This window comes from Myotis lucifugus, unplaced genomic scaffold (genome assembly GCF_000147115.1).
Source record: "Myotis lucifugus unplaced genomic scaffold, Myoluc2.0 scaffold_15, whole genome shotgun sequence".
Taxonomy (NCBI): domain Eukaryota; kingdom Metazoa; phylum Chordata; class Mammalia; order Chiroptera; family Vespertilionidae; genus Myotis; species Myotis lucifugus.
In genome coordinates this window covers 10,078,199-10,092,244 of record NW_005871063.1, presented here as the reverse complement: position 1 = coordinate 10,092,244, position 14,046 = coordinate 10,078,199, and the positions used below count along the sequence as shown (strand labels likewise).

Here is a 14,046-nt window from a genome sequence, read left to right as displayed (position 1 = left end):
TCACAGAATGTACTACCTACATAATATATTCTCTTATTATTAATCATGAGGCAACACTGTGTACTGACACAGAAAGATGTTTTGGAATTTTTTAAGGAAAAAAAATGCACACAAATAAATTAACAAGACATATAGGTTAATCCCATTCATGTTAAAATATGCATATAATATGATTTATATGTGCATTTATATGTAAATAAATACACATAAATATTCTATTCTATTCTATTCTATTCTATTCTATTCTATTCTATTCTATTCTATTCTAACCAGTGGTTATCTCTGGGACAAGGGAAGTACAGAGACACATTCCAAATATTTATGTCCTGTTTCAATTCTCTTATTGCAAGAAAATGGCATATATGATTAAATAACTGGCTGCATTACTTGCCCTCGTTAACTCCCCCAAAGCAGGTTGCTTTAATGGCATGCTTCATGCAGTAGGAGCAGAAGCAGTGGCATTTATTATAGCTGACCCAGCAATTAGGCTTGAGTGTTTCTGGAAACCAAACATGGTAGGCCAGGTTAAGATCAGCCAAAGAATATATATGCATTCATATATGCATAGCCCAAAGACACAGACAATAATGTGGTGAATGCTTACACAGGGGCAGGATGGAGGGTGGCAAAAGTTGGGGCGGGTGGAATGGGAGGCATCTGTAAAATAATAAAAAAAAAAGAAAAGAAGAAACTTGCCTCCTATTTGCAGATTGTAAGTCAGAAGGAAACACTGAAATAGTTGGCTAGAACCTCAAAAGCAGCCTGTTCAGTTTCTCCCAGTAATGGAGAAGACAGAATCTTCTCAGAGACATATTCACTGACAAATTAGTCACATTTATGTAATTATTCAAGAGAATTTTTGGTTAATAAATATTATGACATGAAATACTGTAGTATATGTTATTTTGGATTATGTAAACTGCAGATCACATCTGGGAGGTATCTTAATAAAAATTGTCATTTCTAATTTTTTAAACTTTAGAGTTAATTTAAAAAGAATATATATTATAAAATCTAGTATATGTAATTAAATTATATTTAAATTAAGACCTGTTAATACTTTTAGAATTGTATTCTAGATAATAATTTAATATTTTTCAATAAAATAATTGAGATTTTACAGTTTTCAAAAAATAAAAATACTTTTATTAGATGAAATTCTAAGGACACAAAAGTCCTAGTTTTCAAATATCAATCATGTGCAATGACATGCTTATTTTTCAGGTTGAACTTTTTCCGTGATGTTTCTGACTTCAGAGTGTTAGCCTGCGGGGGAGATGGAACCGTGGGGTGGATCTTGGACTGCATAGGTAATGAAGACCCATATTTAATGTGGCTGGGGTGAGAGTGGTAACCTTAAGTTCTGTATATTTTATTGATTTATTTTATCAATGCATTGATATGTTTGGATGCTGCAGAGATATAATTACATACTATTTACTGGTTTAATTTATTATACTATATTATAAAATTTTAATTGACAGAATAACTTACAAGTATATGGAAATATTCCCTTTCTAATCCATTTCTCATGAAATTGACTAAACCTTCAGAGTTATTTTTTAAATGAGGCTCCATTTGTTCCTTTGTCCTAGAGAGGGAGCCAAGAGGATTTTAGCATTTGTTATCAAGTCTATGTCAAATAGATGTACTCATTTGGTATAAACATGAAAACTCAAAACCTTACCCTCTGTACACATTCATCATCCATCATCTCTCTATATAAAACCCTAATATGCAAATAAACTGAATGGCAGAACAACCAAACAACTGGTCACTATGACGTGTGCTGACCACCAGGGGGCGCGCGCAGAACATGGCAGGTGTCGGTCATGGTGGGATGGTGAAGCAGGTGAGCGGGGGCACCAGACCAAGGCGGATCGCCGGTTGCTGTCATTGGGGCCAGCCTCTGGTAGTTAATGAAAATTCTTTGCTCCCATGCTTTGGTCCCACCTGGCGCTTGCACCTGCTGCCAGCACTGGCCCTGCTTGCACCCACTGCCAGTGCCCAGTGCAGGCCCCTGTCGTTTGGTGCCATCAGCAGGTGCGAGTGGCAGCTGCCAGCCCCGATCGCCCCTCAGGGTTTCTCCACCTCCCCCCATCTGCCCCCTGGTGGTCAGTGTGTGTCATAGTGACCAGTCATTCCCAGTCCTTCTGCTGTTAGGGTCAATTTGCATATTACCCTTTTTTCATATAGGAGTGCCTGGCCAGCCTGTGTGAGGGGCTGATGGCTGTTTGCAGGCTGGCCACAGCCCCTTCAGTATGGGGGTCCCCACTGGGGTGCCTGGCCATCCTGGATGAGGGGCTGAGGGCCATTTACAGGCTGGCCACAGCTCCTTCAGGGTGGGGGGTCTTGCTGGGGTGCTTGGCCAGTCTGGGTGAGGGGCTGAGGGCCGTTTTCAGGCTGACCACAACCCCCAGCCACCCAAGCTCCCAGTGGAGGCTGACTGGAAGCAGGTATCTGGGATTTATTTATCTTCTATAATTGAAACTTTGTTGCCATGAGCAGAGGCCACAGCCGGCTGAGGGCAGGCGGGAAGCTTGGCTTCCTCCATCGCCCGGGCAACCAAGCCTTCTGCTTGCTGCAGCTCCATGGCTGCCAGCCGTTATCGTGGTTACATTAATTTGCATATAGTCACTCTGATTGGCTGGTGGGCATGGCTTAGGGCATAGAGAAGTATAGTCAATTAGCATTTTTCTTTTATTAGTGTAGATAGGTCCTTTCACAAAAAGGAAAGAATTGATTCAAATGAATGTAACTATATGTATGAATCGAAGCAAACTTTTATAAATCAGTGCAGGTGAGACTATTCTACCTTTTTATACATGTGGAAATACTTAAATTAAAAATGAATACAAGTTGTCAGTACACATTTGGTAAGCATCTAACAACTTTAATCTAGTAACAATTTTAAAAAAGCAGTAACTAGTATTAACACATCACATTTATGGAGAAAGCCAGGATTCAGTAATTGTAAAAATTAAAGAGGTGCTGGAATAGTTTTTGAGAACTTGTAAGAATTGTAGAGTGAAAAGAGTAGGATATTATTGGTTTGTTTTAACCTTCAAAATCTAAGCTTTAGCTATAAACTGTGGTGCATCCCTAAATAATCTATTTCCTCCCTATTCTTACACACTGTGTGCTGACTTTGAGTGGCTGAGAAGAGAGAAAAAGTAAAGTAATATGTGATTGTGAGATTCATTCAGAGTATATGATGATTCAGACAATACATATGGACTTTCACTGGCAGAGATCTCAAGGTTGATGAAGCTCCTATGTTGTTTACTCTGCCACAAAGCAGCCCCATGGGTGGGCACCACATGGGCATTGCTGGCACTTTACTAGCTTTTATAATTCAACTGTTTTCAAAATATTTTATTCCTTAAAGTAAAATGTACCTTGAATTGATGTTGCAAAAGGATTTTATATAGGACCCTATCCCTCTACTCTCGTGGCACCCCGTATGTATATTCCTACACTATATATGCATACCTGAGAATTTTTTTTTAATTGAAATATTTTATTACATTTTTCAATTATAGTTGACATTCAATACTTTTTACATTTGTTTTAGGTGTATAGCATAGTGGTTACACATTCATATAATTTATGAAGTGATCACCCTAGTAAGTCTAGTACCCTCCTGGCACAATACATATATATTACAATATTATTGACTATGTTTCCTATGCTGTATTTTACATTCCCGAGTTTATTTATAACTACCAATTTGTACTTTTTAATCACTTAACCTGTTCCACCTAGTCCCCCAACCTCCTCCTATTTGGCAACTATCAGTTTGTTCTCTGTATCTATGAATCTGTTTCTGTTTAATTTGTTTATTTATTTTGTTCTTTATATTCCATATATAAGTGAAATCATATGGCATTTGTTTTTATCTAACTTATTTCAATGGAGTTAAACTCAACTTAAACCACAATTTTTAACTGGATTAGGATATTTACAAAGCTTTCCTCATGCATTAGACTTGAAAATTTGTCACTTTATGAATAATGTTATTTTTGTGTGTTTTATAAATTGCTACAGATTCATAGAGATTAATCATAATTTATAACTGTATACGTCTATAAAATATAACTTTCTCTGCTTATAAGTACCAAGTGAAATGCTTTCATTTCATGCCAACCTATCTTTTTTACTGTTGTTCCATCTGTGATCAACATTTTAATTTGTTTTCCTTTTTCCATTCCACAGAAAAAGCTAATGTAGCCAAGCACCCTCCAGTTGCCATTCTGCCCCTCGGGACCGGTAATGATCTAGCAAGATGCCTGCGATGGGGAGGAGGTAAAACAGCCTTCACAACAATGAAAATCTTAGTAAAATAGAAATATAGTACAGAACACGCCCCCTTCCATAGCCAGCCTTTCTTGATTGCATGACAACTGCCATGTGATTTTACCAAATATAATTGCTGTCAGATATGTAGTATATGATTTTGAACAATAGTCTGGAGTAGAAAAACAAATAGTGGACCAAGAGTTAGACTGTAAGTGTTGGGCTTTAATGCGATACTATTTATAGACTTCAGTGGGCATGCAGACTTCCTGACCTCTGTGGTGTAGGGGTTTCTAATGTAAGAAACGAGATAGGCATGAATTAACTCTAAAGTAATATACAGATTTTTAATTTCTGAGTTGTGTGCTAAAAGGAAAAACTAAGAAAAACATCTAAAGGCTAATGAATGACTAGTCCAGGAAGGAACATATATTTTGAAACCCACTTTACAGCAGGCAGTGGGTTCTGTACTGGGATACAGGGTCAAGAATAGAAAATAAAGGCTGTATTCAAAAGGGTCTTAAATTCTAGTGGCACATCATGTCATATGTAAACAGATAACCAACATAATGAAAGGACTCATCCCTGCAATGACAAGATGACATAGGGAGAATTGTCATGGAGGGATAATGACAGAACCATATAGACCTGGGAATGGACCTTTTAGGCAAAGGAACATCAAGTTCAAAGGACCAGAGAGGTATAAAGCCACTTGACATATTTCCGGAACTCTAAGTCAAATAATATGTGTGGAACAGTGTGAATAAGGGGAGAATATTTCAAGGTGAAGTCTTAAAATGTTTTCAAGTGTCATTAGTAGGCTATAATTAACTGATGATACCAAAGTAAACCAGATTTTGCTAAAGCAGCAAGAATTGAATACTAAGTTTAGCATCTTAAACTCAGAGATGTTTGAAAAGTGTCTACTAAGACAGCAGGAATCAGAAACCCATGGGGATCTTGTTAAAAATATAGTGACCTTTCCTCACCCCAAATATGCTGAATAGAAATCTCTGGGGGTGGGACCTAGACAGATGATTTTCTTTTTAAACAAACTCCCGAAGTAACTCTGATTTACAGCAAAATTTGAGAAGAATTGTATTTAGCTTATGAACGATACATACTCAAACGCATAAATACAGCTTTTGAATTTTTTCCTCACTATAATGTTTTCAAATAGGTTATGAAGGTGAAAATCTGATGAAAATCCTAAAAGACATTGAGAACAGCACAGAAATCATGTTAGACAGGTGGATGTTTGAGGTCATACCTAATGACAAAGATGAAAAAGGAGACCCAGTGCCTTACAGTATCATCAATAACTACTTTTCCATTGGCGTGGTAAGTTTTCCACTAAATGCTATTTTTTTTTTACCAATCCTGGATAATCACTGTATGTAAACCTTACATTATGAAGGTTTTACTGATTGTAAAGAATTTATTTTATCTTAGTGTCAGCAAAACACCTCTTCTAATGGGCAATAATAAAGATTATGAATTTATTTAAAGTTAGAGTATAGCAATAGATAAATGTTTCATGTGCTAAAGGAAAGAAACTATTACTTTGTAATTGGTTTGACCATTTGTGTTAGTAAAGTGTAGGTTAGTGTGGTTTATGATAAGGGTTTAGATATAAGTTTTAGTTCTGTTTTAGAATATATTTAGTGAAAATATGAAAACAATTCATTAAGTTGCATCTTATTTTCAGGTCTGCATCATAATACCATAACCTACTAAAGACATTATGTTTCATTTATGGTTAGGTCTGAAATCTAAAAAAAAATGTTTCTACTATTGTCAAGTGTTTAATAAGTTAAGAGATTAACTTTTTATTTTATTACTTGAAAACCTTAGACTGAAAGTAAAATATCATTTGGCATTTGAGTTATTACAATTTTAATTCTTAAGGAATGTAACAGTGATTTCAAATAATTATGAATTCTAAAATGTATATTGTCTACAGCATTCCATTTCATTTAATATGTTATGCAATATTATCTTATGACATAGGCATGTGCATGAGCATGTGCACACATACACACTCGACTAGTAGACTATACAAAGCATTGGTTGAGTCTATGGAATTAAGAGTAAAGCCATTTGGGTAAGAGTTCTTTAGCAAATATATATTAAATATATATTTAGTATTTTTATAGATTTCAGAGAAGAAGGGAGAGGGAGAGATAGAAACATCAAAGATGAGAGAGAATCCCCTACTGGAGATCCAGCCAGCAACCTGGGTATGTGAACTGACCAGGAATTGAACTGAGACCTCCTGGTTCATAGGTTGACACTTAACCACTGAGCAACACCACCCAGGACTTTAGCAAATATTTATATTCTGTGTATCATTCATTTATCTGTATCATAATGTTTTTTTTTTCCATCTTAGTTATAAATAATGATTATGTATTTAAAAGCCTCAAATGATGATTAATAAAGGCTAAATATGAAAGCATTACTAATATTATAAATGATTCTTCATACTTGTGAGAAAAATGTAATGCATCTTGATCCATAAAAGTCCTCCTACTTATATTTGATATTAACATAAAAATATTTTAACAGCTTTATATTTGATACCAATATAAAAAATTTTAACTTATTGAAAGTAATAAAATTTACTCACTTTAAGTAAACCTTTTAATTATTTTAATAAGTCTATCAGTTTTTAGAGCATTTTTATCATTAAAACAAGAATTTCTATGCTTATTTGCAGTCAATTCTGGTTCTTTTCCCCAGCTCCAAGCAATACATATTCCTTCTGCCTCTAAGATGGATATGTTATATAGAAGAAATTATACAATATAGCCTTTTGCATCTGGCATCTTTCATGTCGGGTTTTTGAGGTTTGCCAGTATGAACTGCATGAATAGTGTTTTCCTTTTTGTTGCTGGGCAGTATCCCACTGTATGGGTATTTCACATATGGCTTATACATTTACCAGTTGATGAACATGTAAAGTGTTTCCAGTCTTTGTATATTATGAATAATGCCATTCTTTTGAGTCCTTTTAGTGAATTTTTTTGTTTTTGCTACAGTACTTTTTTTAACTCCAGAACTTCCATCTGATTCTCTTTTTATAATTTTTATATCTTCAGGAAATATTTTATATTTGAGGTCATCTTTGTGATGTTTCCCTTTGTTTTTTAAATGCGGTTTACTTTAGTTCTTATGACATGTTTATAATAGCTGTTTTGAAGTCTTTGTCTGATAAGCCCAATATATGGACACTATTAGAGAATTTGATAACATTTTGGCCCCATCAGTGACATTGTTTTATTTTTTACAAAGTACATGTCATGCTGCTATTCCTCTGCATGTCTGACAGGTTTTGCTGGAAACTAGAGATTTTATTTTATATAAGATATTGTGCAACTCTGGAACTGGATCCTTCCATAGAGGTTCTAGTTGTTCCTGAGTTCATTTAGTGACTTGCCTGCACTAATTATGTAGCAACTTTCTTCCTATGGTGTATGGATATGGATGCCTCAGTGTTTTGTGTGTTATTGTTATTGTTGTTTAATTTTTGTTCTTATTTTAATTCTGGCTTCCTAGAAATCACTCCTGTGTCAGCATGATTAACCAGAGTTTGTATTGAAAAACGTAGAGCCAGTGAGTTTTTCTCCCTTTGCCATTGGATCTGTGTGTTCATTGGGAAGCACATAAAATCTCCAGGCACTTATTAATTTGATTCAGCTTTTAATATCTCCTCGCCCTTCTTTTGTCTCTTCTGTTAATATACAACGTCTCTCATTTAGCCAAATAAATGTAAATAACAAGGGCCCTCTTTGGTCTTTCATGAACATTAATGCAGCCACCCCTGCATATGGTCTTTCAGACAGCCAGGGATTTGTGGAAATTTATCAAGGCCCATTAGGGCTGTCTCATGCTAAGATCTCCTGCTGAATTTCTGGCTAGTTGGCTGGTTAGTTGCTTGCCCTAATCAGTTTTTCAAACATAGTTGAGCTCTGAAACTGGTCTTCTTGTTCATTTGATACCGAAGTCTTTACTGTTCTAGATCACTCTTTGGGCCATGGAATATTTTTTGCTTGCACTCCAAATGAAGTGAGCTTCACTGAGTAATTTGTTATATGCCTTTGGATAATTTAGGAATTTCTGTTGTGGTGCTCAAAATAGGATAATTACTCCACCACCGCAAGAGACATTTGTCAATATTTGGACACACATTTGATTGTCATGACTGAGGGGATTGCTTCTGACAATTAATGGATAGAAACTAGGGGAGCTGCTATATAATCCGGGTTCATAGGAAAAGTCCCAAAAATACACAAGAGAGAATATTGCAGCTCAAATTGTCAAAAGTGCTGAGGTTAAGATCCCTTGACATCAATAAAGAGAAAAATTAAACGAAAACCTCAAGGCAAAACAGCGAAAAACCCGAAGAAGTGTAAAGCAAAGCTATAATAAAAATAAAACAGGAAATATAGCAGAGAATAACAATAACAACATAAAATGAGAATCTTAGTAAAACTCAAAACTGGATTATTGAAAAGAGTTAATCAAATGTTTTGCAAAATTAATTTTATAAAAATATTGCAAAGAGAATTGCAATTAAACAATAAAGAGTGAAAAACAAAAACAAAAAACAAACAAACCCATAAACATAAAAAAGTAATATCTAAACTGAAAGTACATGAGGACTAAATATGGGAGTGTACCAAAGTTGAAAAATGTAATATCAGCTTAAATATTCAATGCTATTCCATTATATCAGCAATGAATTGAAAAAACAACAAAAGTTAAAAGTATATAGGAATTAATAAAGAATTAATAAAGAATATACAAGACTTACATATAGAAAATGTTAAAAATTTCTAGAAAGACATAAATATCAGAATACATTGAGCCTCTTTGTTTTAAGGTGGGCTAGCTTAATATGCAAATTAATGTATACATGTAATCTATAATTAATCAAGATTAGATATTAATTTTATGAAAAACTTACTCCAAAAAATATATGACAAAGTAGGTACATTGATTTTAATAAAGAAAAATAATAATTGGCACCCGGAACCCAGGCTGGCTTCCCTTGGGCCCAGGGCTGGCTTCCCTTGGGCCCTGGCTTAGTCAGGAAAGACGTCCGGAATGACATCTGGAAGATGTCCAGTCTAATTAGCATATTACCATTTTATTATTATAGAAGGTACTATGAAAGGATAAATGAGTCAGTGGAAAAATAGAGAGACATATTGAAACTCAGTATAGGAGTGGCAGAACTCATTAGAGAAATGACAAATTGCTAACTGTGTTTAAAAACTAGCTTCTTAGGAGGAGAAAATGGTGTTAGAACTCTCTCTACATTACATAGGCAATTACCAGATATATTTAAGTACTAAATTTGAAATGCAAAGTTTAGGACCTAATAAAATAAAATAATATGTAGTAGAATATATTTATGGCTTTGAGGTAGAACAAAACTAATGAAATAAGGTAGATTTTGGGACCTATTTCATTTATCTTGGAGCCTCCTTCACTGAGTAACATGTGAAGAGCATATTTCTCTAAAATTGTTGCCTGTGCCTCAGTAGGACACAGGATCAACACTCAAGGTCACAGTCATTGCAATAAACCTTACAGAGATTTCAAGCTTTGTCTCTACTCAGCAAGGCCACCTTCTACTCAGCAACTTGTATTCCTCTACCCCAGTGGTTCTCAACTAATATTGTGGACACATCCCATAACAAAGAAACAGAATTTCCGGAGGATGAGGCCCAGAAATCAGGATTTTAAAAAGATTCCCAGGTGAGTCTAATGTGCAGCCAAGGTTGAGAACCACTGCTCTACCCCAATCAGTAAATCCAAAAAACAATGAAATAAAAGGAATCATCTGTATTCCTTCTCTAGATCCTGCAAAACCTGACTGGATGCCGATTGTCTCCTGTGTGTTTTGCCTAAGGCGGTGCCTGAAATGCTTAAATTTGGGGGCCTCCCTACAATCCCCCCGAGTGGAGCCAGCTGGCTGCACATGCTCATCCACTCAGGAGGACACGCATGGGGCAGGCACCCGGAGCCTGCCCTGCTGTGGGAGTGGGGTGAGGCGCTCAAATCATTGGGGTCCTCTTGGGCCAGTTGAGGCAGGGTCCTACTTGAGGCATGCCAAGCAGCTTGTGGATGGGCCTCCTGATGGGTCTGTGGAGGGATCTGAACAATGCACTTCCCTTCAGAGAGTTCCAGGCCTTTAGGGCTGAGAGTCCTGGCCTCTCTAACCAGCTCCCAGTCTCTCCTAACCATTGAGCTGTATGAGCCCCACCTGCAGCATTCTGGCCAAGGCTAGAAATAGCCGCCTCTTAGGCAAGTCCTGCAAGGTTTTGGAACGTGATCGCTCCCTCAGGATACTCTCACCCTCTCAGGTTGCAGAAATCTCTGGCTGAGGGGAAGGGGTGCCCCATGCAAAGTGAAAGAGCTCTCTCACTCTCTTCAATGCATCTATGCTCGGATATGTTTTGTTGCTCCAGCCATATGTTGGGACTTCTCTACTGGACTCCGACTACCACAAAGGTACTCTCATGGGTGAGGGGCTGTCAGAATTCATGTTGTCCGGATGGGGATTATGGCTGAAAACTCCTATTTCATTATCTTGCTGACATCACTTTCCAAGAATATTTTTGATGGAAATAAATACACAGGCAATAAGTTTGAAGATATAACCACAGCTATGGAAAATATTTAAATGATTAAATACGTATATCACTTGCATCTTTATGCCAATAAGCTTTATCATGTAGATGAAATAGAATATTTTTTTTGTTTGAATACATAGCTAAAATTTGTTCAAGAGAAAGGAGTAGCCAATCTAAGCTAGCAGTTCTCAAACGTAAGCCTATATCACAATCACCTGAGGGCTTGTTATGATGCAGATTCATGATTCTCATCCCCCAGTTTTCTATTTCCATTGTCTGAGATGGGATCCAGCTATTTAATGTTCTAAAGAGCTCCCAGGTGATACCAATATTGCTTTTCTGGGTTCATAGTTTTAGAGCCACTGTTCTAGCATATAACAAGAGAAAAAGTAAAACTGTAGTAAAAGAACTACTAAAACTGTTGCCATTTCAAATTATCTTTCTCAGCACAAGTAATTCTTATATTTACAAAAAAAAATCCCAGAATATAAATTAAAATGCAAAATCTCATTCACTTTACATCGCCAGTAAACCTCAATATGAATGCCTCATAAACATCACCCAAAAAAGAAAATACGCACATGAATATAAATGAACTGCTGCAAACAACAAAATTAGCAAATAAGTTAAAATAATATATGTAAGTACTAAAACCTATTGACCAAGTAGAGTTTATTTCAAGAACATCAAAATGGGGCAATGTTCGCATAATTGTTTAATTTAAATGAAAACCAGGTTTTCTGTTTTTATGATTAAAATGTAATAAACATATGTACACCATTTAAAAAACAAATCAGTAGTTAATATCAGAATAATACTGGCATATGAGAGACATTCCACATAAAATGAGGAAGAATACGGGGATTTTTATGTCACCAACTTCAGTTAATACTTTTACAAAGTGAGGTAATTAAAAAAAAAGTTTAATAAGCCATATAAATATTGAAAAGATATATGATCACTATTTGAATGTGATATGATCACATATAAGGTAAACATGGCATCAACTAAAATAAATCAACCTGCAGTGCCAAATATTAGATAGACATCCTACCAGGTGGTCACTCAGTGGCTGCCTGGGTTATCAGACCGACTGCCACTGCATTGCTGGAGCCCAAGTAACCCTTATTTTACTTAATAATGGCCCCAAAGTAAAAGGGTAGTGACGAAGCCATAAATGTATATATGTATAAAAAAACACAGTGTGTGGGTGTAGAGTTTGGTATTATACATGGTTTCAAGCATCCACTGGGGGTCTTGGAACATGTCCCTCATCGGGGGGGGGGGACTACTGTACTGCGAAATGACAATGCATGTTGCATAGAGTCTTTATTTCACTGCTGGATGAGAAATCTTTTTTTTTCTTACGTTATTTGATACATTTTGCATAATGAATTCAGCTGTGCTGAGCTGCCTATTAAAGATCACGGTATATCCTCTATTTCACATGTTTTTTCCATTTGCTTCTTAAAACTCCACATTCTCTTCAGCTATCTCCCCTGTGGGGATTAGACTTTCTGTATTCTAAAGGCCTCAAGGCCCTCAGTATTATTTTCCAGATTTCTGGATTTGTTGATAGCAGTGACTTCCCTAATCCATTACAATACTCATCCTACCTGGTCCTGTTTTTGTCCTGTGGCTTTGAGCTGGAGAGTCAATATCTGGATAAAATGCTGATAGGAAGCGCATACATCTGGGGACTATACTAGACTCCATACTCCATGATAACTCCCTGTTCAAAAACATTCACTTTTTCTAACAGCACAGAAAGGATGAGTGTTTACATACTCAATATGAAAAGGTGTAGTTCAAATTAATGGCAGCTGCTCACACACAAGGAAAAATTATTTAAGTCCCTATAAACATTATTTTTTTCCTTTCCTGTGATATATTCATTGAAGCAACATGTGCCATATTACTATCATAAGTGTATCGCATGTAGTTTCAGGGAGGGAGGACTGTTGCTACCCAGAGATATTCCTAGTGGAGGATTCAGTTGAGCAGGTTCAGCAAAATATTCCTTCTGTGGGCCATTTCCTGGGATTTATAAATGGTGTTGTTGACTAAGGTCTCTTAACTTTTCCTTATGGTTTATGCTGTAGTTATATTAGTAAAAAATTCTAAAATACTGAGTTACAATGGTCATTCGGTGCCCTCATGCTGATTAGTATTTTAGCTACAAAGGAGTTGCTTATTAGTTGATTCCACAAATACTTATTGAGTGCCTCCTCTAATTCCTAGGATAAGCATTATAGTAGATACAAAGATGAACACTGTGCCAAAAAGAAATGTGAATTCCAATCTATAGGAGGTAAAACATTACCACATGCATCTTCTCTTGAATGTAGTTGGAAGAGGTACAAATAAGTAGTGATTCAGGGAATTAATTTATTTCCTTTTAAACTGTTAGCATATTTATCTCGTTATGGTAAAGTTGTTATAACACGTTATTGTAAAGCATGTTATTGTAAAGAGTATGTAGCCCTATACAAATAGATATAATGGATTTTTAGGTCATATGTCAGCAACTACCTTAGTGTTCTATAATTGGGCATTAGAGTATAAAAACCAAATACACAAACATCTATATTACCTTTCAATTTAATTTGTGGAGAAAAAATTTTAAAACTCTTTTTGAGGCAGATTGCAGTAACAATAATAGTATGACTTAGTGTTTCAAGCATAAAAAATGTTAAAATAATGAAAGATTTAAGCAAACCCATTTCTCACTAAGTGGAACAGTTATCCTTACAACTGAGAATATGCATAACTATGCATAATTAACACCTATGAATTATCTTCTCCACCCCCTAGATCTTTGAGGCCCAATCTGAAAATCCCATGGATTATATTCATGGAAATGCTCCCACCAACATAAATTACATTTGGCTTGCTGACATCGAAAGATATTCAGCCACAGAATAGTGCTCATGTAAGACCATCTTAGCCCAATTCTGTTTGCTCTCTATAGAGTATTGATTTTGTAGCAGCTGTTAATCATCCCAGTAAGTTCCAATTTGGACACTCTTCAACACAGAAGTCAGCACTGTGAGCAGAAACAAGTAAGGCAATAAGAATTTCAAAGGCTTCTGGAAAGGTCCTCCAG

At 35.9% G+C, this 14,046-nt stretch overlaps 1 protein-coding gene across 1 annotated transcript in view; it reads left to right on the top strand.

The window, feature by feature from the left end:
* Positions 1-14,046, top strand: part of DGKB (diacylglycerol kinase beta) — a 508,498-nt gene that overhangs the window by 213,472 nt on the left and 280,980 nt on the right. Inside the window, exons 19-21 of the mRNA XM_023750675.1 lie at positions 1,225-1,310; positions 4,216-4,305; positions 5,477-5,637. Of these exons, the coding sequence (XP_023606443.1) occupies positions 1,225-1,310; positions 4,216-4,305; positions 5,477-5,637 (337 nt within the window). The remainder of the gene's footprint in view (positions 1-1,224; positions 1,311-4,215; positions 4,306-5,476; positions 5,638-14,046) is intronic.